The sequence below is a fragment of the Cetorhinus maximus genome, chromosome 13 (assembly GCF_964194155.1).
Source record: "Cetorhinus maximus chromosome 13, sCetMax3.hap1.1, whole genome shotgun sequence".
NCBI lineage: Eukaryota > Metazoa > Chordata > Chondrichthyes > Lamniformes > Cetorhinidae > Cetorhinus > Cetorhinus maximus.
Window position 1 is genome coordinate 32,722,504 of NC_135891.1, and position 19,497 is coordinate 32,742,000.

Below are 19,497 nucleotides of genomic sequence, written 5' to 3' on the forward strand. Positions count from 1 at the left end.
CAACACACTTTCCTGGATGCAGAAAAGGCATTTGACTGAGTTGAGTTGAAATTCTTCCTGGCAATAGTCAAGAGACTAGGCTTTGGTAACACATTAACGAGGTAAATTACAATCCTGTTTTCACACTCTGTATCCACAGTGTGCACCAAAGGCCTTAGCTGTCCAGCATTCCCATGATACTGGCAAATCAGTCGAGAATGCCCTTCTTATTTTCCCTTACCATAGATTCTCTAGAAATATGCACCAGGTGAACTTTGGCATTGACAGAACACAGGCAGAAGGGAACAAAGATAAAATATGTTGATGACATACCATAACCAATGTAATTATATGACAACTCTGTCTAGTATTATATGGGAGTTTAATCCATTTTAAGAGAAATTGGCTCATGGCTGTCTCCAACTATAAATGAAAGGAATGTAACATAAATGCATTCAGTATTTGACGACTAATATCAGCAGCAGTAAAATCTACACTCAAGTGTGAAGATTCAAAGGTTACTAGGCCTACCTCATCCTTAGTTCTTCTCCTTCTGTAAACCAGCCCACATCCAATTCAAGGTAGCACATTACTGGCTCATTATTGTTTAAACACAAGAGTAAATTTATTTTTTAAAAATTATCTACCACAAGAAAATATTTCTTACGCTCTGACAACGCTGGTAATGGCACTTCAATCCATAAATACTAGGAAACTCCAGCCAGCAACCAGAGCTAGGACATTTAACTCGAGAATGTATCTTGAACTCTTCCTTCCATTTCGCCATCACACCTGCCTAGAAGCAGAAATGTTCTATTAGTAAATTTAAGCTTTGTGCGAAATAATCAGATGCAAAAGAGTCTCTCTGAATGGAAGTGTTTGAAACTTGACGAAGATATGGTGAACAATGGCAAAACACTAGAAGGGTTCACTATTCTTTTATTTAATACAGTCTATGCCCATTGTGCAGCTTTAATTTAATTTAACAGTATCATTTAAATGATGATATATTGGGAAATGTGGATGTACAAAGGGATCTGGCTGTCAATTAAAGTAAACAAGCAGGTGCAGCAAGCAATTAAGAAGGCAAATGATATGTTGGCCTTCATTGCAAGAGGATTTGAGTTCAGAAGTAGGGATGTCTTATTGCAGTTATACAAGGCTTTGGTAAGACCACACCTGGAGTATTGCGTGCAGTTTTGGTCTCCCTACCTAAGAAAGGATATACTTGCCATAGAGGAAATGCAGCTAAGGTTCACTAAGCTGATACCAGAGATGGCAGGACTGTCGTATGAGGAGAGATTGGTTCGACTGGACCCGTATTCACTGGAGTTTAGAAGAATAAAAGGGGATCTGATTGAAACGTATAAAATTCTAACAGGAATGGACAGACTAGATGCAGGGAGGATATTATGCCTGATTCACTCAGAGGGTGGTCAACCTGTGGAATTCTCTACCATAGAAGGCTGCGGAGGCTGGGTCACTGAGTGTATTCAAGAAAAAAATTGATAATTTTTTGGATATTAGGGGCATCAAGGAGTATGGGGAGAAAGTGGGAATATGGCGTTGAGATAGAGGATCAGCCAAGATCATATTGAATGGTGGAGCAGGCTCGAAGGGCCGAATGGCCAATTCCCGCTCCTAGTTTCTATGTTTAATTGCATTGGTCCTGAAATTCAATAGCACTTTTTGGCATGTCTGTAATGTTAATCAGGGAAAGTGCTTTTTATAGACATTAAATTGTGACATAAGCCATTTATACCAGTTTTCCAAAGCAAAATTAATCTCCCTGAATTTCTTAGAACAATTTGGCTCTTGCCACAATCTGATTGGCAAGGTGTATGCTTCCCATACCCCTAATTATCATGTATTATAATGAGAGCAGTGACATTGCAACTTTAAATTTCCCATTTTATGTTCACAATGCATTAGGGGTGAATTAGAATGAAAAATATTCAGACACTATTGCCAGGATCAGCTAAGAATGAAGGAAGCCAGGAATTTAAGCCTAAGGTTTATGCTGTGATTATTCCAACTGGAAACAACTTTTTCAATGTTATTTTTGGGGTTGGATTTGCTTCTGACTTTCTGTGGAGTGAAGACCACCAGGAGATTTTGATCCCCTCTTTCACCATGCAGCTTGTCAGGAGCAGACTTCCACATGGGCATACTTTTATATGCCATTATCATGGAAGAGGAGCAGGAACTGGAGAGAAGAAAGGAGAGTGAGGAAATTTTAAAGGAAGATGCACCAGATATACCCTCCTCCTTAGTAGCGTGCACTTCACCAAAAGTGCAATGGGGAGGTCTTCTAGCTACTGCAAGGAGACCTGCAGTTACAGCCATCAGCCCACACTGCTTTTTCTTCTGGCTATGAAGATCAGCTCACTCTCAATCTTAATTGCACCGAGCTTATTTCAGGCAACATAGGAGATCTCTACTATCGGTCAGGGTACAGTACAGGCATGTATTTGTCAGATAACTGATGCATTTTTCAGGAGAGCTGTGAATTCATCATCTTTGGCTCTGCACCAACAAGAAAACGGCATCTAGTTTTACACAAATCTTTTCTCTCAAGTCCACGGGTAAAATGGAAGGGACACAGGTCGCTTTTTGAGCTCCTTTAACTTCCCCGACAGAAATGGTTCCCATTTCATGAATGTACAGATTCAGAGAACACACAAAAATTCTGCATATCAATTCAAGATTTTCTGGTAGTGTGATGAATTTATTGCTTAGAATTTAGCCTTGCCTGAGCTCTTCAAGGTGGAAATGAGATGCATCCAAGCATACTTTATGAAGTGAGAGTGGAAATTGTGAAAGTACTAGCCATAATTTTCCAACCTTCCTTAGACTCAGGGCTGATGCCATGTTTAATAGGTGGATATCCATTTACCAAATCAAGCAACAAAAGACATTCTGTGAATCACAACTGTTTTCTTGTTAAACTATAGTTCAGTACAAATATCAGTTTCTACTCTTCCCTTCTGGATCCTTTCCCTGTCCAGAAGCAAAAGCCCCCTTAAGCTCTTAAGTATAGATTCAATGAGCATCACCTGCTCTCAATTCACTCTGAAGCTTGTCCTGGCTTACTCTTAAAGGGACCTACATTTCTAACATCGTCATACCAGAGGAGTGGAGAATTGCAAATGTTACACCCTTGTTCAAAAAAGATGTAAAGCTGAGACCAGAAACTACAGGCCAGTCACTTTAACCTCATTGGTGGGGTAACTTTTAGAAACGATAATTCGGGACAAAATTAATAGTCAATGTGGATTAACTAAGGAAAGCCAGCATGGATTTGTTAAGGGAAAATCATGTTTAACTAACTTATCTGAATTTTTTGATGAGGGTACTGCTGTTGACGTGGTGTACATGGACTTCCAAAAGGCATTTGATAAAGTGCCACACAACAGACTTGTGAGCAAAGTTAGAGCTCATGGAATAAATGGGACAGTAGCAACATGGATACAAAATTTGTTGAGTGACAGGAAACAAATGGTAGTGGTGAACAGTTGTTTCTCAGACTTGAGGAAGATTTATAGTGGAGTTCTCCAGGGAATAGAGGCAGGACCCCTACTCTTCCTGATACATATTAATCACCTAGGCCTTGGTGTACAGGACACAATTTCAAAATTTGCAGACGATACACAACTTGGAAGTATTGTGAATTAATGAGGAGGATACTGTAGGACTTCAAAAGGAAATTGATAGGTTGGTGGAATGGGTGGGCAAGTGGCAGATTAAAGTTAATGCAAAAAATTATGAAGTGATTCATTTTGGTAGGAAGAATGCAGAAAGGCAATATAAAATTAAGGGTACAATTCTAAAGGAGCTGCAGGGGCAGAGGGACTTGGGTGTATATGTGCATAAATCATTAAAGATGGCAGGACTGGGTGAGAAAGCAGTTAAAAAAGCAACCTGAGCTTTTTCAATAGGGGTATAGAGTATAAAAGCAAGGAAGGTATGTTAAACCTGTATAAAACACTGGGTCAACCTCAAATGAAGTATTGTGTCCAGTTCTGGGCACCATGCATAGGAAGGATGTAAGGGCATGAGGGCATACAGATAAGCTTCATGAGAATGGTTCCCAGGATGAGGAACTTCAGTTATATTGATAGATTGGAGAAGTTGGGACTGTTCTCTTTGGAGAAGGTGGGGAAGAGATTTGCTCAGTCTGCTCAAGGAGCATTTAGAGTTTTGCAATGCCCTAATTCCTTCTTATACTGCCTGTGCCAAATACTCGAGGGGAAGACATTCTTGAAAAACACATAGGCCAGAATTTTCCGGCCCTGTCGTGGTGGGACCCACCGCAGGAGATTCAGTGGCGCAGCCAAAAGTCCGTTGACTTCGGCGGGGCTGGAAAATCCTGCCCAGGGTAGGCCTCCAATGCAGCTGCCTAACAATGAACTCAATGCTTCAAACACTTTCCTACTTAAATTGTGCACTTTAATTTCCAACCACCCCAGCACATTACTCCTGCTGTACACCAGATTTGGACTGGAGTTACTGCCATTAATTTTTAAGTAAGTCATCCAATAAATTAAGGCACATTCATTTCTGCAGAAGATCTGCAGACAATCCCCAGACCCAGATTCAATGGAGTAAATCTGGCACAATGTATGTTGATTGTATATTAAGTGTGTTTAATTGCAGGCATTAACTGCTGCCCCTACAAATGGGACTGCAACTGTAATAGTTGAAGCTAGGAGGTGCTTGTTTGTAACCTGTAACTGTCTAAATAAATGCTTATCAAAGTGTGCAAGGATTATCCTTAGCCAACGGGCATTCTGGAATATAACAACTTGCTGCATAGAATTGTGAAGCTACTAAATTTTCATACGTCATTTTGTTTGAGTTTAGTTTTCTGAGAACTCTCAATGTCTCTCAAAATTAAACACCTTGCTGGAGAATTTCTAAACTTATTCACATTGTTTTTTGTGACGAATATCCACTTCATGGTTCATGCTAATATTTTAGATGTAATTTTTAGTTCTGGGAAGGTTAAAGTTTAACTGTAGAAAATGGGATAAATGCAACTAAAGCAGACTGGAGTCTATTACGCTTAAAAGGTTGGGACTTAAGGGGTTAACATTTAGAAAGATAAGAACCATAAAACAGCAAGTTGGGCTTAGCTAGAGAACTGGAGATGTGGTGTCTACACTGCTTGCAAAGAAGTGCAGTATAAAGAGATGTTTTGTTTTGGGAGGTAAAGCTAAATTAGTTTAGAAGCATTCTAAAGGCTGCATCATCATGGAGATGAGTGGAGCTTAAGAAGGTTCCCTGATTTCAATATCGGTTTGCTTTCTGGGAGAGTGGGTGTTCTGCAGCACGGGAAGAGGATACGGAAAAGCTGCTATTAGAAGGCTCCAGGCAGTTAGGCCTCAGAGAAGTCCTGGGCAGCTGAGAAGTAGGTGGAAGGTCACTGGTGCCATGCTGAAGGCAGTCAAAGCTCAGAAAGCTCTGCAAGCCATTTTTGGCTTGGTGCAGCCAGAAGAGTGGAGTTCAGAGAAACCCAGGGGCAGTGCCAGCATAGTGAAGCTAGTGGTTTCTGTAAGAGCTGGAGTTGTGCTGGTTATTAGAGGCAAGAGTGCAGCTTTGTGAATCCTGTGGAATGTAGTCTCAGGTGAAGAGACTGAACCCTCAGGAAGTGAGCAGTTATTGAGGCATACAAACAGGAATTAGGAGCATGAGTAGGCCATTTGGCCACTCGATCCTGCTATGCCATTCAGTAAGATCATAGCTAATCTGATTGTGGCCTCGACTACACATTCTGTCTACTCCCGATAACCTTTGACTCCCTCGATAGTCAAGAATCTGTCGATCCCTGCCTTAAAAATTTTAATTGACCCTGCCTCCACCACCCTCTGGGGAAAAGAATTCCAAAGACTCACAGTCCTCACAGAAAAAAATTTCTTCTCATCTCCATCTTAAATGGGAGGCCCCTTATTTTTAAACTGTGTACCCTGGTTCTAGACTCTCCCACAAAGAGAAACATCCTTTCAGCATCCACCCTGTCAAGTCCCCTAAGGATCTTTTATATTTCAACAAGATCTTGTCTCCTTCTTCTAAACTTCAATGGATACAGGCCCAGCCTGTTCAACTTTTCTCATAAGATAACACCCCTGTAACTCAGGTGTCAGTTGAACGAACCTTCTTTGAACTGCTAACATATTTATAACCCGGATCTTTCGGTTCACCAAACTCAATGGACTTTTGAATGGCTCACTGCATTTTCCGGACCCACCCCCACCGCGAGGGGGCCAGAAAATTCCGCTCCAAAACTGTACACAGTACCCTAGATGTGGCCTAACCAACGACCTGTACAGTTCAAGTCAGAGCAACCTTTGAGGGAATTTAGAGGCTAGATCTTTGAAAGTGAGGAGTTGAAATCCCTCAGAAGGGAGACAGAGTTTTAATGGAATTTTGTGACTCAAAGTGGTCATTGACATCATGGTGGGTTGCTGAGAAATCCCTGTGATCTGTCTTGGTTATTTAATGTGCAGTTGGTGTGTTCAACCACAGTTTGTCTGTTAATTTGTATTTACTTCATGTTAATTCTGAATTTTAGAGTCTAAGATAGATATTGTAGATTGTTTTACATTTCTGACTTTCTATAGTAAAGTTTATTTTGTTTGCTTAAAACCGTGGAATCCTGTGGCTTTATTCTCTTAGTGGGTGACTGGGGTTTCAAACTTTGTTTACTTTAAACAAGTTGTTACAGGTCCCTAACTGGATCGTAACATGTCTATAAACACATTCGATAAGGTGCCACGTAAAAGGTTATTGCATAAGATAGGAGCTCACAGTATTGGGGGTAATATATCAGCATGGATTGAGAATTGGTTAACACACAGAAGACAGAGTCAGGATTAATGGGTCTTTTTCAGGTTGGAAAGCCGTAACTAGTGAAGTGCCACAAGGATCAGTCCTAGTGCCTCAATTCTTTACTATCTATATTAAATGACTTGGAGGAGGGGACAGTGTAATGTATCCAAATTTGCTGACGATACAAAAATAGGTGGGAGGGCATGTTGTGATGAGGACATAAAGAATCTGCAAGGGGATATAGATAGGTTGAGTGAGTGGGCAAAAACTTGGCAGATGGAGTTTAATGTAGGAAAGTATGAGGTCATGCACTTTGGTAGGAAAAATCAAAATGCAGACTATTATTTAAATGGAGAGAGACTCCAAAAAAAGTGCAACACAGAGGGATCTGGGTGTTCTTGTGCATGAAACACAAAAAGTTAGCATGCAGGTGTAGCAAATAATTAAGAAGGCAAATGGAATTTTGGCCTGTATTGCTAGGGGGTTGGAGTTTAAAAATAGGGAAGTCGTGTTACAACTGTACAGGGTATTGGTGAGGCATCACCAGGAGTACTGTGTACAGTTTTGGTCCCTGTATTTAAGAAAGGATATACTGGGCATTGGAGGCAGTTCAAAAGAGATTCACTAGGCTGATTTCTGGGATGAAGGGGTTGACTTATCAAGAGCGGCTAAACATGTTAGGCCTTTATTCATTAGAGTTTAGAAGAATGAGGGGCAATCTTATTGAAATGTACAAGATTCTGAGGGGGCTTGACAGGGTAGATGTTGAGAAGATGTTTCCACTAGTGGGAGAATCTCGAACTAGGGGTCATAGATACAGAATAAGGGAACACTCATTTAAAACTGAGATGCAAAGCAATTTCTTCTCTCAGAGGATAGTGAATGTCTGGAATTCTCTAACCCAGAGAATTGTGGAGGCTAGATCACTGAAAGTATTTAAAGAGGAGGTAGATAGATTTTTGAAATATCAGCGAGTTGAGGGCTAAGAGGAGCTGGCACAAAAGAGGAGTCGAGGCCTGGAGCAGATCAGCCATGATCTTATTGAATGGCGAGGCATGGCCTACTTCTGTTCCTATTTCTTATGTTCTTTTGTTCAGCACTTGTACATATCCAAATCACATCATCAGAGGTGAAAACCACACTGCTTAATAATATTCTACTGAATCACTTGAAAATGAAAAACATGTGCTGAGATTAAAAGTATTTTCCAATAGAAATTATATTATTTACTTGTGTAAAACTCCATGATTAGGAGCTCGGAGCTCAAAAGAAAATCCAGTATCCACACTCGTATTATCCACCAGCCCACTTATCTATCAGCATTGTCCTCCTGTCTTTGAATACTATATAATTTTTTGTTACTTGTATTGTACTAATCTTTATTCTCACATCCAGAGAATTATTCTGCTGTTTGTTTAATAGCACATTTTGGGGACTCTTGATTATCTATAAATGTCCATTAACCATAGAGGCTGTCCTCTACTGAAGTGAGTATTAGAGGTTCCATTATATGAACATTTCACTAATCTGACATTCAATTCAATTGGCTTCAATTTAAACATTATTTTTGAGCAACATTTGTATTTGTGTATAAGTTGTGAACATAGTGTTACATTGTGTATTGTCAAATATTGCATTATCTGAAAAACAAGTGAAGAAAACTGGGATCAGCTCTGAAAAGCTATTTTATATTCCAAATCTATTTAAATTATCATATTTGCTCTGATTTATCTCAATTGGTTCTGTTGGGCTCAGGTCAGAGAGACCAATCCTTAAAAAGTCTGTTAAGGATTGTAGCTTAAAAAATCTTGACTTGATCTTCAGAAAGGATTACAATAAATGGATATTAATATCCAAATTCAGATTTACTTGGCAATTATTATTATTTACCAGACATGTAAATCTCTTGTCTGCTTGTATAAATTATTGATCAGCCCCATAGGTCTGAGTGTTGCCTAATAATTTGGTGCTTTATTATTCGATATATGCTATTTCAATTTCTGATCAGTTTTGATAATTACCTTTTATGTTTTGTTTAGAAATTATTAGTTAAGTGTCGTTCTGGAAATTACTAGTCAAATGCTTGAGGGAAATCATACTTTCTAATTATTCTTCTCTTTCATTCCAAATATAATTAAATTCAAAGATTTAATAGATGAAAGATGTGGTAATAGTTCTATCATGTATAGGGATAAAACAACAAAGTGGATGGTATGTTGTAGCACAATTCACAGCTGGACTGTGAATTCAGCTGAAGTGTCCCTTTAAAACTTACAACCTTACATATTTGTGTTCTAGGTTTAAAAGCTCAATCTTACTAGACTAAGAGGTAGAACATATGATAGGCAAAATTTAAGTGCAAACATTTTGGTATGCCCTTATGAGATGCTTGCCAGTAGTACTTTTATGCAAGTGTTAACCCAATTATTTTAAATGCCCATTTATTTTAACTAAGTTACTACCTGTGTTAAAATAGCACACACAGGGATGCAGTGCAAGCTTGTTCAATGTTCATACATAACCTTGACTGATTGAAAGCTATATCCTTAAATTATTATTCAGCAAAAACATGTAAAGTTAAGAATGATGTAATGCTTACACAAATGTAATTATCATTATTAATACAATTTAATGTATCTCTATCAATATCTACAATAAATTGATAGTATAACAATCTCAAAGAGCAAAGTATTTATGTGTATGTTTAGGTTTACAATACAAGTGTAGCTCAAACTACCTACTGGGATTTCCTTAAGTTCTTGGTCCTCTGATTCATGTTTTCCTTTCTGTCTGCTTTCTACTTTATCACTTTCAGCACGTCCTAGACAATAAAAAAAACAATGTTCAGACAACAGTCACTTTCATCAACCTCAAACATTGCACAACAAACATTTATTGGCATCCCTGGAGATGTTTACTGGCAGACTCAGTTTGCTGATTCAGTGATTAAGCCACTGACCCTTTCAGATTATTGGACCTTAAGACTTTTGTTCATTTTTTGACTCGATTAGAATGAAAATGTGACAGGATAGTTCTATGTTTTCAACAGTACTGAAATATACATTAATAAGGCCAGACCTACAAAGATAGCAGTTTGCAATAATTAAAGAACTGTATGCCACACTGATAGAATAAGTGAGAATTTTAAAACTTTTATATAATTGCTCCTTACAACTAGTTTCTGAAACTTCCCATAACAATAAAATAATAATTCAATTGGTGAATGCACTTCCCTGTGTGGAACACGCCCACACAAAGCAAGAAGATTCCAGCTCTGATTCTGGCCTGTGCTGCATTTATTGATCTCAGCTGAGATGGGCAGTTGGATGAATGGTACAACTGACCCTAATGCAGCATTTAGGTGAAAGAGGAGAAAATAACCACAGCTGCTTGTGATTACTGTCTAGTGAGTCATGCGGGAAAGTACATATGTGTATATATTGGATGGAAACAAGATCACCCTTTGTGACAGAACAGTTTACTGACATTTAGCATCCTAGAATGTTAGGGCAGAGAAACAGTTTTTCTGGACCAACCAAATTATTTTGCATAAGGTAGTGATTTTAAAAGTGTAAATATTTATATTCAGGATGCACCAGTTGCAACTTAAAACAAACTGGCAACTCAACTGGGATTTTTGAAACATATTGTTAGTGAACATAAATCCAAGTGCAAAGGATATAACTCTCAAATTTGAATAGTCTAGTAGTGCCATACCATTAGTAAACAATCTCTGTCTAAAAGTTGCAATTTTAAGTGTCTGGCCGGTAGAGGGAGACCACATGTAACTAACCATGTAATGTTGGGTGGAATCCCACTCAAGTTAGTGGGCCACATAATGTTAAAGTTACAGCTTCTAGTACATAATAGATATGTATAAGCACACCACTGAAACTGAACAGTGCTCCACAATTGACACTCTGGGGGTAATTTTCATCTTGGCTCTGGGCGGAAAACTGGAAGTTACAGACTATACTTGTTGTACCCCCTTGCCCAAATTTTTCCCAACTGACTGATCCATAAGCAGCAGTTTTCCACCCATGCCTAAAGTGAAAATTAATCTCACTTTGTTACTCCTAATAAGGCACAACACAGATGCAGAACTCACACCCCCGCTGTCCCAAAAATGCATTTAACCCAAACCACAAAAGGTCCTTTACTTTTATTTCTGAAAAAAAAATGCAGAGCGATATCAATTCAATCATATCATAGAGCCTCAGTAGACTTGAGCCTCACACTGTAATTTGAATCAATGTCCAAAGTTCAAATTGAGATTTCTCAGTGTAGTTTCCAATTTTATACATGGGTTCACTCAATATCTGTCTCATCCTATCACACTTCTTATATGTAACAAGGGAAGTTGGCCATTAAAATTCATTATAATCCATGTCTAACAAATTGGGTCTTATCTAAAATGAGCCAACCAATGTTTCAGCCACTGTTCGTCACCACTCAGATCTATAATGCTGTAAGTTGTCAAGTAATGCTCAATCCAATAAACATATGAAGTCAGAAAATGTTTCAAAATTGAAGAAATCACAAAAAGAGCATGAAAACACAGTGCAAATCTGAGACAATACTGCCCTAATTGCAGTAGTGGGCGGGTACTACTGCAATGGCAGCTTTTCACGCCGTGTCATCCCAAACCCGCCTCATTATTTATGCATTCCTGGGAAACATGCTGTTTCCATGGTGAGTGGGCTCTCACCACTTCATCACATGGAGCAGCACATTTGAAGTCCAGCCACATGCACACCTTTCAGTGCTTCCAGCCCAGGACTGCTGCACGGAAGATAGGATGGCCCCGAAAGGCAAAAAGACAGCAACCCCCCACTTCTGTGACGCATCCCTCAAGCACTTTTTGAATGCTGTGGAGGCCTGCCATGATGTCTTCTACACCTGCTCTGGGCAGCTGCATCACCAATCCGGCATGGGAGGCAGTGGCAGTGGTGGTCAGCGCCAATGCCCTGCAAAAGAGGACAGCCACCCAGTGCTGCTACAGGATGAATGGTCTCATCGGTTCCACCGGGGTAACTCACTCTTCTCATCGCTCTCAACTCTCACACTCACAAACTCATCACACATCCAAAGGGATCTCACACCTCGAGGGACAACACCATGAACCCTGACATCTCTATCAGGCTCATACCCTCTCGAGCTCGCGTCCTCATCCTGTCCGTGTCTCCACTCACCACACAAACATTCCACGCAGTGCCATGTGCCCTGCTCACACTCTCTCCATCTGTTTTCATGCAGGAGAAGCCTGCTCACAAAAGCAGGAAGAGGTCCCAGACTGGGGGTGGAGCAGCACACATTAGGCCCTTCACTCACTTTGAGGAGTGTGCCATCGCACTGACTGATGAGGACACAACCGTGCCTGTGGTGACTGTGAGGTCGGTAGTGAACACCCTTGTAAGGAACCTGCACCACATCATCCTCTCTCAACGCAAATGCGTGTGCTCTCTCTCTCCTGCTTTTGACTCTGCTGCCATGCACTACTTATCTCTACTTCGGTTCACAGGGAGCTCTGCCAAGCAACCGACACCCTCAGCCAGCCAGTCCCTCAGCCAGCCAGTCCCTCAGCTCCATCCAGGTCCTCACCTGCAGCCAAGATAACACCTCCTCCATTGAAGAGCTGGAAGTAAGCAGCCTGGAAGACCCATCACAGCGGTTAGTCACACCCTTCACCTGCGCAGAGACACACCTCGGTGGGACCTAGATCTAGACCAGGCTTGGGTTCACAATCTCATAGTCACCGCAAGGGCACATGTCCGCAGCTGGAGGAGGCAGGTTCAACCAAGCTTCCCAGCTCTCAGAGGACTGCTGGGGGAGAGGCATCTGTCAGGTCCGAGTCAGATGAAAAGTTTCTGGATTTGGCCTCCCAACTCATCCTTGAGAGTGAGTAGAAGGTGGGTGAACATCACGCAGAGCTGTTGGAAGCCCTCAGCACTGGCACGCGAGTCAGAGGAGTGCATCCACCAGCTCTCTGATGAAGTGGTGCCTACATATGCATGTATGGAGGTCTCCATACGGAGGATGGCGGACACCATGGAGACCCTAGTCCAGCAGAACACAGAGATGTGTCCCAGACTCGCACTCCATCGCGGGTGCCATGGGTGAGTTTCTGCAGAGGCAACGTGCGACATCCCCCCAGATGCTCCTTCCCGTCAAGCAGTCAGGCTGGGGCCCCCAGGCACCCAAAGGGAGTCGGAGCAGCATCTGGACACCCCTGGGTCATCCAGTCAGGAATCTCAGAGTTCCCCCCTTGGAACCCCTTCCTGTCCTGCCTCCAAACTCCTTACCTTACACACTCCACACCCCTTACACCTACCTCCCCAGTTGCCGTTACTCCCTCCTCTCTCCATACTCCCTTCCCCCTCCCATCCTACACCCCGATACCTTCATTCCCCCCCTCCCAACTTCACCCCAACCTGACACCTTCATTCCCCCCTCCCAAACTTACCACATCTTGACAGCTTCATTCCCCGCTTCCCAACCTCTCTCCCTCACCACCTCTTCCTTTCCCAGTTGATCCTAGATCTTCCTCTCCCCTACTCCAGTACATCTTTCTCTCCCACACACACACTGGACCTCCCTCTCCACTCCCTCGACCATCATCCGTTGTGAGCAGACCCTCAATGGTGGCTTTCCAACTTCCGTGAGCTGCTTCACAGCGAAGCCAAGTCCATGAGAATCCACCCAGCATGCCAAGCACATTCCTCCAGGGTCCCGTTGCTGTTGGGCTCCAGCATCTTCTGCTCCTCGGATGTCTGCAATGTGAGCAAGGCCCTGGCGATAAGTCCCGACTTCAGCATGTCACACTTGTCAAAATGTATTGTGCACTGGCATGCAATCACATCAATATGGACGGACGATGCAGCTGGAGGGGTGGGGGGGGGACGAGTCCGGCGGGCTGACCTTACAACGATATGCAGATCTATTACAATGAGGTTCCCAACGTCCAATGGCGGGGAACGCAGCCCACCATCGATGGGCTGAGCAGACGATCGCAAACTGGTTTCACAACGTTGTGAAACCAATTTTTGGCTTTCTCGCCATATTGTTCGCTCATGCTGCCGACCACGCCTGACGCCAGCGGCACAGATGATGCCACCCTGAGTAATGATAAATGCAATATTTTCTATTTGGAAATAAAGAAATATCTGTTTATTACCTATGCATCTTCCAGGAAGATTTAAGGTCATGACTATCCATAAACAAACTAACTACTTTGCTATAATATCTATCCAGGGCAATGTGTGAAAACAGGCCAATGTGTCTCTCAAGGTCGTAAGAAAAAGTCAATTGTATAATGATTTTTTAATTAAGCCTGACAATTAAACATGCTAAACTTGCTCAGATTAAGTGACAGGAGATAGTGACTTATAATATGGTACATTCTATATTACTGGTTGTTGAGAGTGAATTCCCCCCCAAGGGACAAGTATTTAAGAATATGATTAAATTACTGCTAAGTTCATTTCATGCATAGCTATAATTAATCAGTTCTGACCAGTCACAAGTAATATACCTATCTTATCTGCAAAGTAGAGAAATCTCAAGTGGGCAATTGTTATCTGTGCGAACAGAGGGAGTATTGCTGACAACAAGGATTAGACCTCGACTCCAATCTGTTCACTCACATAACCATCGTTTCTACATGAATATTGGGTCCAATTTATACATTGCAGGGTAGGATCACTGCATAAATTGCCCTTGATTGGAAAAACAGCAGCAAAGGTTTTGTAGCATTGGATTGTTATTAATAATTTTGTCTACTCTCTGACCAAAGCCAACATTTTCATTGCAATTCAGAAAAGATACTTCTAATGTTTTAATTTTATTTTCCTTAAAATTCTGCACCAATAAATATAACCTAAGCCTTTGTTAAATATTTATGTCTATAGTCACATTGTGAAACATTATCAATAACCGTAATTGTATGAAACTTCTCTTTCGCAAAAGCATTAGTCATTTATTTTAACTACTTACTTCCTTTGCTAAAATAAAATGAGTCCATTTCTTGCTATTATCTGTAGAGTAAGAGGTTAACATCAGAAGCATACATGATGTTGATGTAATAATGATGTCAGATCACATGGCTGAGAAGAAAGAGAGATCTGGAAGGAGGAGAAGCTCCAACCTTGTCTAGAGGCCCAAATGTACAAATACTTGCTGTGAATAGAGTAATGGTTTTGAGAAACTACAGGTTCGAGCAGCATACTTTGGTAGAATAGACAATTCCCAAAACCTCCATCTAGACCCCAATCACACAATGAAATATTATCACATAGGGTAATTTTAAAGTATTTCTTATATTCTAAATAAATCTGGTAAAATAGTCAACGTTGGGTGAAGATGTAATTCTACCTTTTAAAGTAGACTGGCATGGAATTGCTCATGTTTAGTTGAACGGACACGGATAGAATTCACTTGTGCTGCTAGGGTAGTACAAAATGAATGCAGGGAACCACCCATGCACCAAACAGATATGACAAAGGCCTAATTAAAATTGGGCCTTGTGCCTCATTTGGATAATTGGGGCAAGCAAACAGTGCTTGTTGCAGCTTCAGCTGAACAATCCCTGCTCCCCATATTGACAGTTAAGTCCAATATATCTCCAGTTCTTCCACCCTCAAATAAATTGTACCTGTCCAAAGACAAAGATTGATATTCATTTCAGCTACGATCACAGGGTTGCCAGTTTCTCATGAGTACTCTCTGCATACAGCATACAAAGATTTCAAAAATGTTTTTCGTATTACTGGCTTACAGAAGGCCACATATAACGAAAGGACATACGTATGAACGTACAAATTAGAAACAGGAGTAAGCCACTCGGCTCCTGGAGCCTGCTCCACCATTCAATAAGATCATGGCTTATCTGATTGTGGCCTCAAATCCACTTTCTGCCCAGTCCTGATAATCTTTGACTCCCTTGTTAGTCAAGAATCTATCTACCTTTGCCTTAAAAATATTTATTGACCTTTCCTCCATCACCCTACAGGAAAAAGAATTCCAAAGATTCATGACCCTCAGAGAATAAATTTCTTCTCACTTCCGTCTTAAATGGGAGACCCCTTATTTTTAAACTGTATACCCTAGTTCTAGTCTCTCCCACAAGGAGAAACATCCTTTCAGCATCGACCCTGTGAAGTCCCCTCAGGAACATATATGCTTCAATAAGATCACCTCTCAACTTCTAAACTCCAATGGATACGGGCCTTGCCTGTTCAACCTTTCATCATAAGGTAAACCCCACCCACCCCACCACATCCCAGATATCAGTTGAGTGAGCCTTCTCTGAACTGCTTTTAACACATTTATATCCTTTCTTAAATAAGATCAAAACTGTACGCAATACTCCATATTTGGTCTCACTAATGCCCTGTACAACTGTTTTATATTCTATTCCCCTTGCAATAAATGACAACATTTCATTTGCCTCCCTGATCACTTGCTGTATCTGCATACTAACTTTTCCTGATTCACGTACCAGGACACCCAAATCCCTCAGTACCTGAGAACACTGCAATCTCTATTTAAATAATATGCTGCTTTTCTATTCTTCCTGCCAAAATGGACAAGTTCACAATTTTCCACATTATACCCCATCTGCCAAATTTTTGCCCACTCACTTACCCTATCCACGTTCTTTTGCAGTCTCCTTATGTCCTCTTCACGAATTATTTTCTTACCTATCTGTGTGTCATCAGCAAATTTTGCAACCATACATTCAGTCCTTTCATCCATGTCATTGACATAAATTGTAATTAACTGAGGCCCCAGCACTGATCCCTGTGGCACTCTGCTCACATCTCGCCAACCTGAAAATGATCTATTTATGTCTACTCTTTGTTTCCTGTTAGCTAACCAATCCTCTATCCATGTTAATATGTTATCCTCTACGCCATGAGCTCTTATTTTGCATTCACAGAGCATCAATGTGGACTTTTAATGCTCTTTTATCTAATCTAGTTCTTCTCCAGTGGCTGCAACATGGAAGCTGGAAGACTGTTGTGGCTCAAGGGCTTATGAGATGCTCATGGCTGGTAACATCCAATGCCCTAAGACAAACCACCAGAGAAGCAGAATTCATAACAGTTTTCAGAAGATAAATATTTGAAAAATAAATATAAAGGAGGGTGTAAAAGCACAGCAGAATGGGGCTAAGTGATCAGCTCCTTCAGAAAGCCATTACAACAGTACGAACAAAATGGCTATCCTATATTCTGTAAAACTCTATAGCACAATTTTCATCTGCTTATTGCCTTATCCAACTCAAATTTTGAGTAGGTTTTGAAATGGATAGAGAGCGCTCACAACTTTAAGACTTATTAAAGTACTTCACTCGGGGTCCTAGGGTTGCTGTACTAGATGAGCAAAAATTTCCTCCAATTAAATATTGGGAAGACCAAAACCATCACCTTTGGTCCCCACCACAAATCCTGCTTCCCAGCCACTGACTCCATCCCTCTCCCTGCCAAGAGTGTGAGGCTGAACCAGAATGTGCGCAACCTTGGCATCATATTTGACCATGAGATGAACTTCCAACCACATATGTGAGCCTTTACTAAGACTGCCTAGTGCCCCTCCTTAACACTGCCAGATTCTAACTCTGCTTCAGCAGGTCTGCTGCTAAAACCCTCATCAATGCCTTTGTTATGTCTAGACTTGGCCATTCTTGTATATTCCTGGACAACCTCCCACATTGTATCCTCGTAAACTTTATAGCGCAGAGAGGATCTCCATCATAGCAAAAATAATGGAAATGCCTGAAAATTGGACGTCCCAACCCCAAACACTGCATTTCCCATTTTCATGGGGGTAGGAATGGGGTTGGGGTGCATTTTGCGCATGTGCAATTTACAGAGGTAGTTGGCCATTTAAGTCATCAGCTTCCTCCACTGAAGTGGAATTTTGGTAGGCCAGGAGTGTGAAACCCAACATGTACAGATTAGAACAGATAAGAACAGATCTAAACTTAGTGGATTCATTTGGACAGCAAGGGTACCTTTGCAGAGGGAAGGTACCCCTTTGGGTCTGGTCCCTGGACAGCTTTGAAGGAGGTAAGGTGCACTTTGGTAGAGGACAGGTGTCCTTTGTTGTAGGTCAGGTGCCCTTTGGAAGTGTTAAAAGTAGGCGTAAATGTGTGTAAAAAGTGCACGAACTCATTACTGTCAAGCTCATTGGACCTGTTAACAGACCTTTCAAAATCAACTGTCAAAACTGTCAGAAGCACCTTTCAAAGGGGCCTGTCAAGCTGTCAAGGCATTTAAAAGCCCAGTCCTTTAAATCTTTGAAAAAAAAATCATTGCTTGTTATTTCAATCTGTCTATAGGGCTACTATTTCTGGAATACTGTTGCATGACTGATTTTACAACCATCCATTATCACAATAGAGTGCTTTCTATTTCACAGTTTGATTGACAGCTACAAGTGATTATAGACCCTTTGATGTGAGACTATGAATTCCAATGCTTGTTGTTATAAGAGATTGTGCAGCTGGATGAAATGTTCATTGTTATAAGGCTTTATTTAGTTGAAGGAATGAAAATGTAGAAAATGTTTTTATGAATTAGTGTTTTTTTCAATGTAGTAGTCTGCAATAGACACTTAGAACTTTATTTTGAAGAACTTTATTTTATCTCATCTCTGCATTAGTCCAGATGTCTGCCTATGGTGGATACTTGGCATGGTAGTTGTGAGGGAAAAGGGTGGTGGGCAGGTGGGCATAGGTTGACAGAATTGGTACTAAGTTGCTATGGGGGCTATAAAGGTACATGGAAGTGGGTACAAGGACATAAGTTGTCATGGAGGGCATCAGGAGCCATGGAGGTGCGTACAGAGTATGAGGTGGCATGCGTAGGCATGGTTGGGGGCATGGAGAGTGTATGGGGGGCGTTAGTGGTTGGCGAGGACCGCGAGGGGTGTTTTATGTTTTAATCTTTATCTTTCATTTTTGAACAGAGTACAGGAGCCCCAAAGCAGGCCCTCCACCCAGCCCGCCTCCGCACCTGGCAGCCTCCTCACTTCTCTTGGGGTCACCCCTATTCTGGCCCACACCTACCCAGACCAAAAATCGACATGTGGCTGCCATTTTTAAGGGTTGGGCTCACAGAGCTGGGAAATCTCCCAACTCTGCGCACCCAAACCGAGAGCAAAAATCTCAGCCTAGGTCATCTAAAACTCTGCTGCCCAAGTTCTAACTCACACCAAGTCTGTTCGCCTGTCACCCCTGGCCTACACAGGCTTCTAGTTAAGCTGATTTTACATGATTTTAAAATCGTTGTCCTTGTTTTCAAATCCCTCCATGACAGCGCCTCTCCATTTCTCTGTAATCTACTCCAGTCCAAAAACCCTCCAAGTGCTCATTTACTCCCGGTCTTTTGAGCATCCCGATTTAATTGCTCTACAATTGGTAGCTGTGCCTTCAACTGCCTGGGCTCTGAATTCCTTGAAATTCCCTCCCTAAACCTCTCTGCCTCTCTACCTCACTCCCTTTCTTTAGGATGCTCCTTAAAATCTACCCCTTCGACCAAGCCTTTGGTCATCTGCTTGATATCTCTTTATGTGGCTCAGTGTGATATTTTGTGTTATAATGCCTCTGTGAAGCACCATGAAGGACATTGTTGTTGTAACACTAATGTGCACAATTTCAGTACAACAATATGCTCTTCATGGAGAAAT

The 19,497-nt window shown here is 41.4% G+C and overlaps 1 protein-coding gene across 8 annotated transcripts in view; it reads right to left on the reverse strand.

Annotated features, from left to right (window-relative positions):
- znf512b (zinc finger protein 512B) overlaps positions 1 to 19,497 on the reverse strand; it is a 160,375-nt gene that overhangs the window by 71,986 nt on the left and 68,892 nt on the right. For all 8 annotated transcript variants that reach the window (XR_013578429.1, XM_078555220.1, XM_078555215.1 and 5 more), the window contains 2 exons: positions 9,549 to 9,628; positions 647 to 775 (listed from right to left, as the gene is read on the reverse strand). Coding sequence is in view for 7 of the 8 variants with exons in the window: in XM_078555220.1 (XP_078411346.1) it covers positions 647 to 775; positions 9,549 to 9,628 (209 nt within the window). In the remaining variant the exon portion in view is untranslated. The remainder of the gene's footprint in view (positions 1 to 646; positions 776 to 9,548; positions 9,629 to 19,497) is intronic.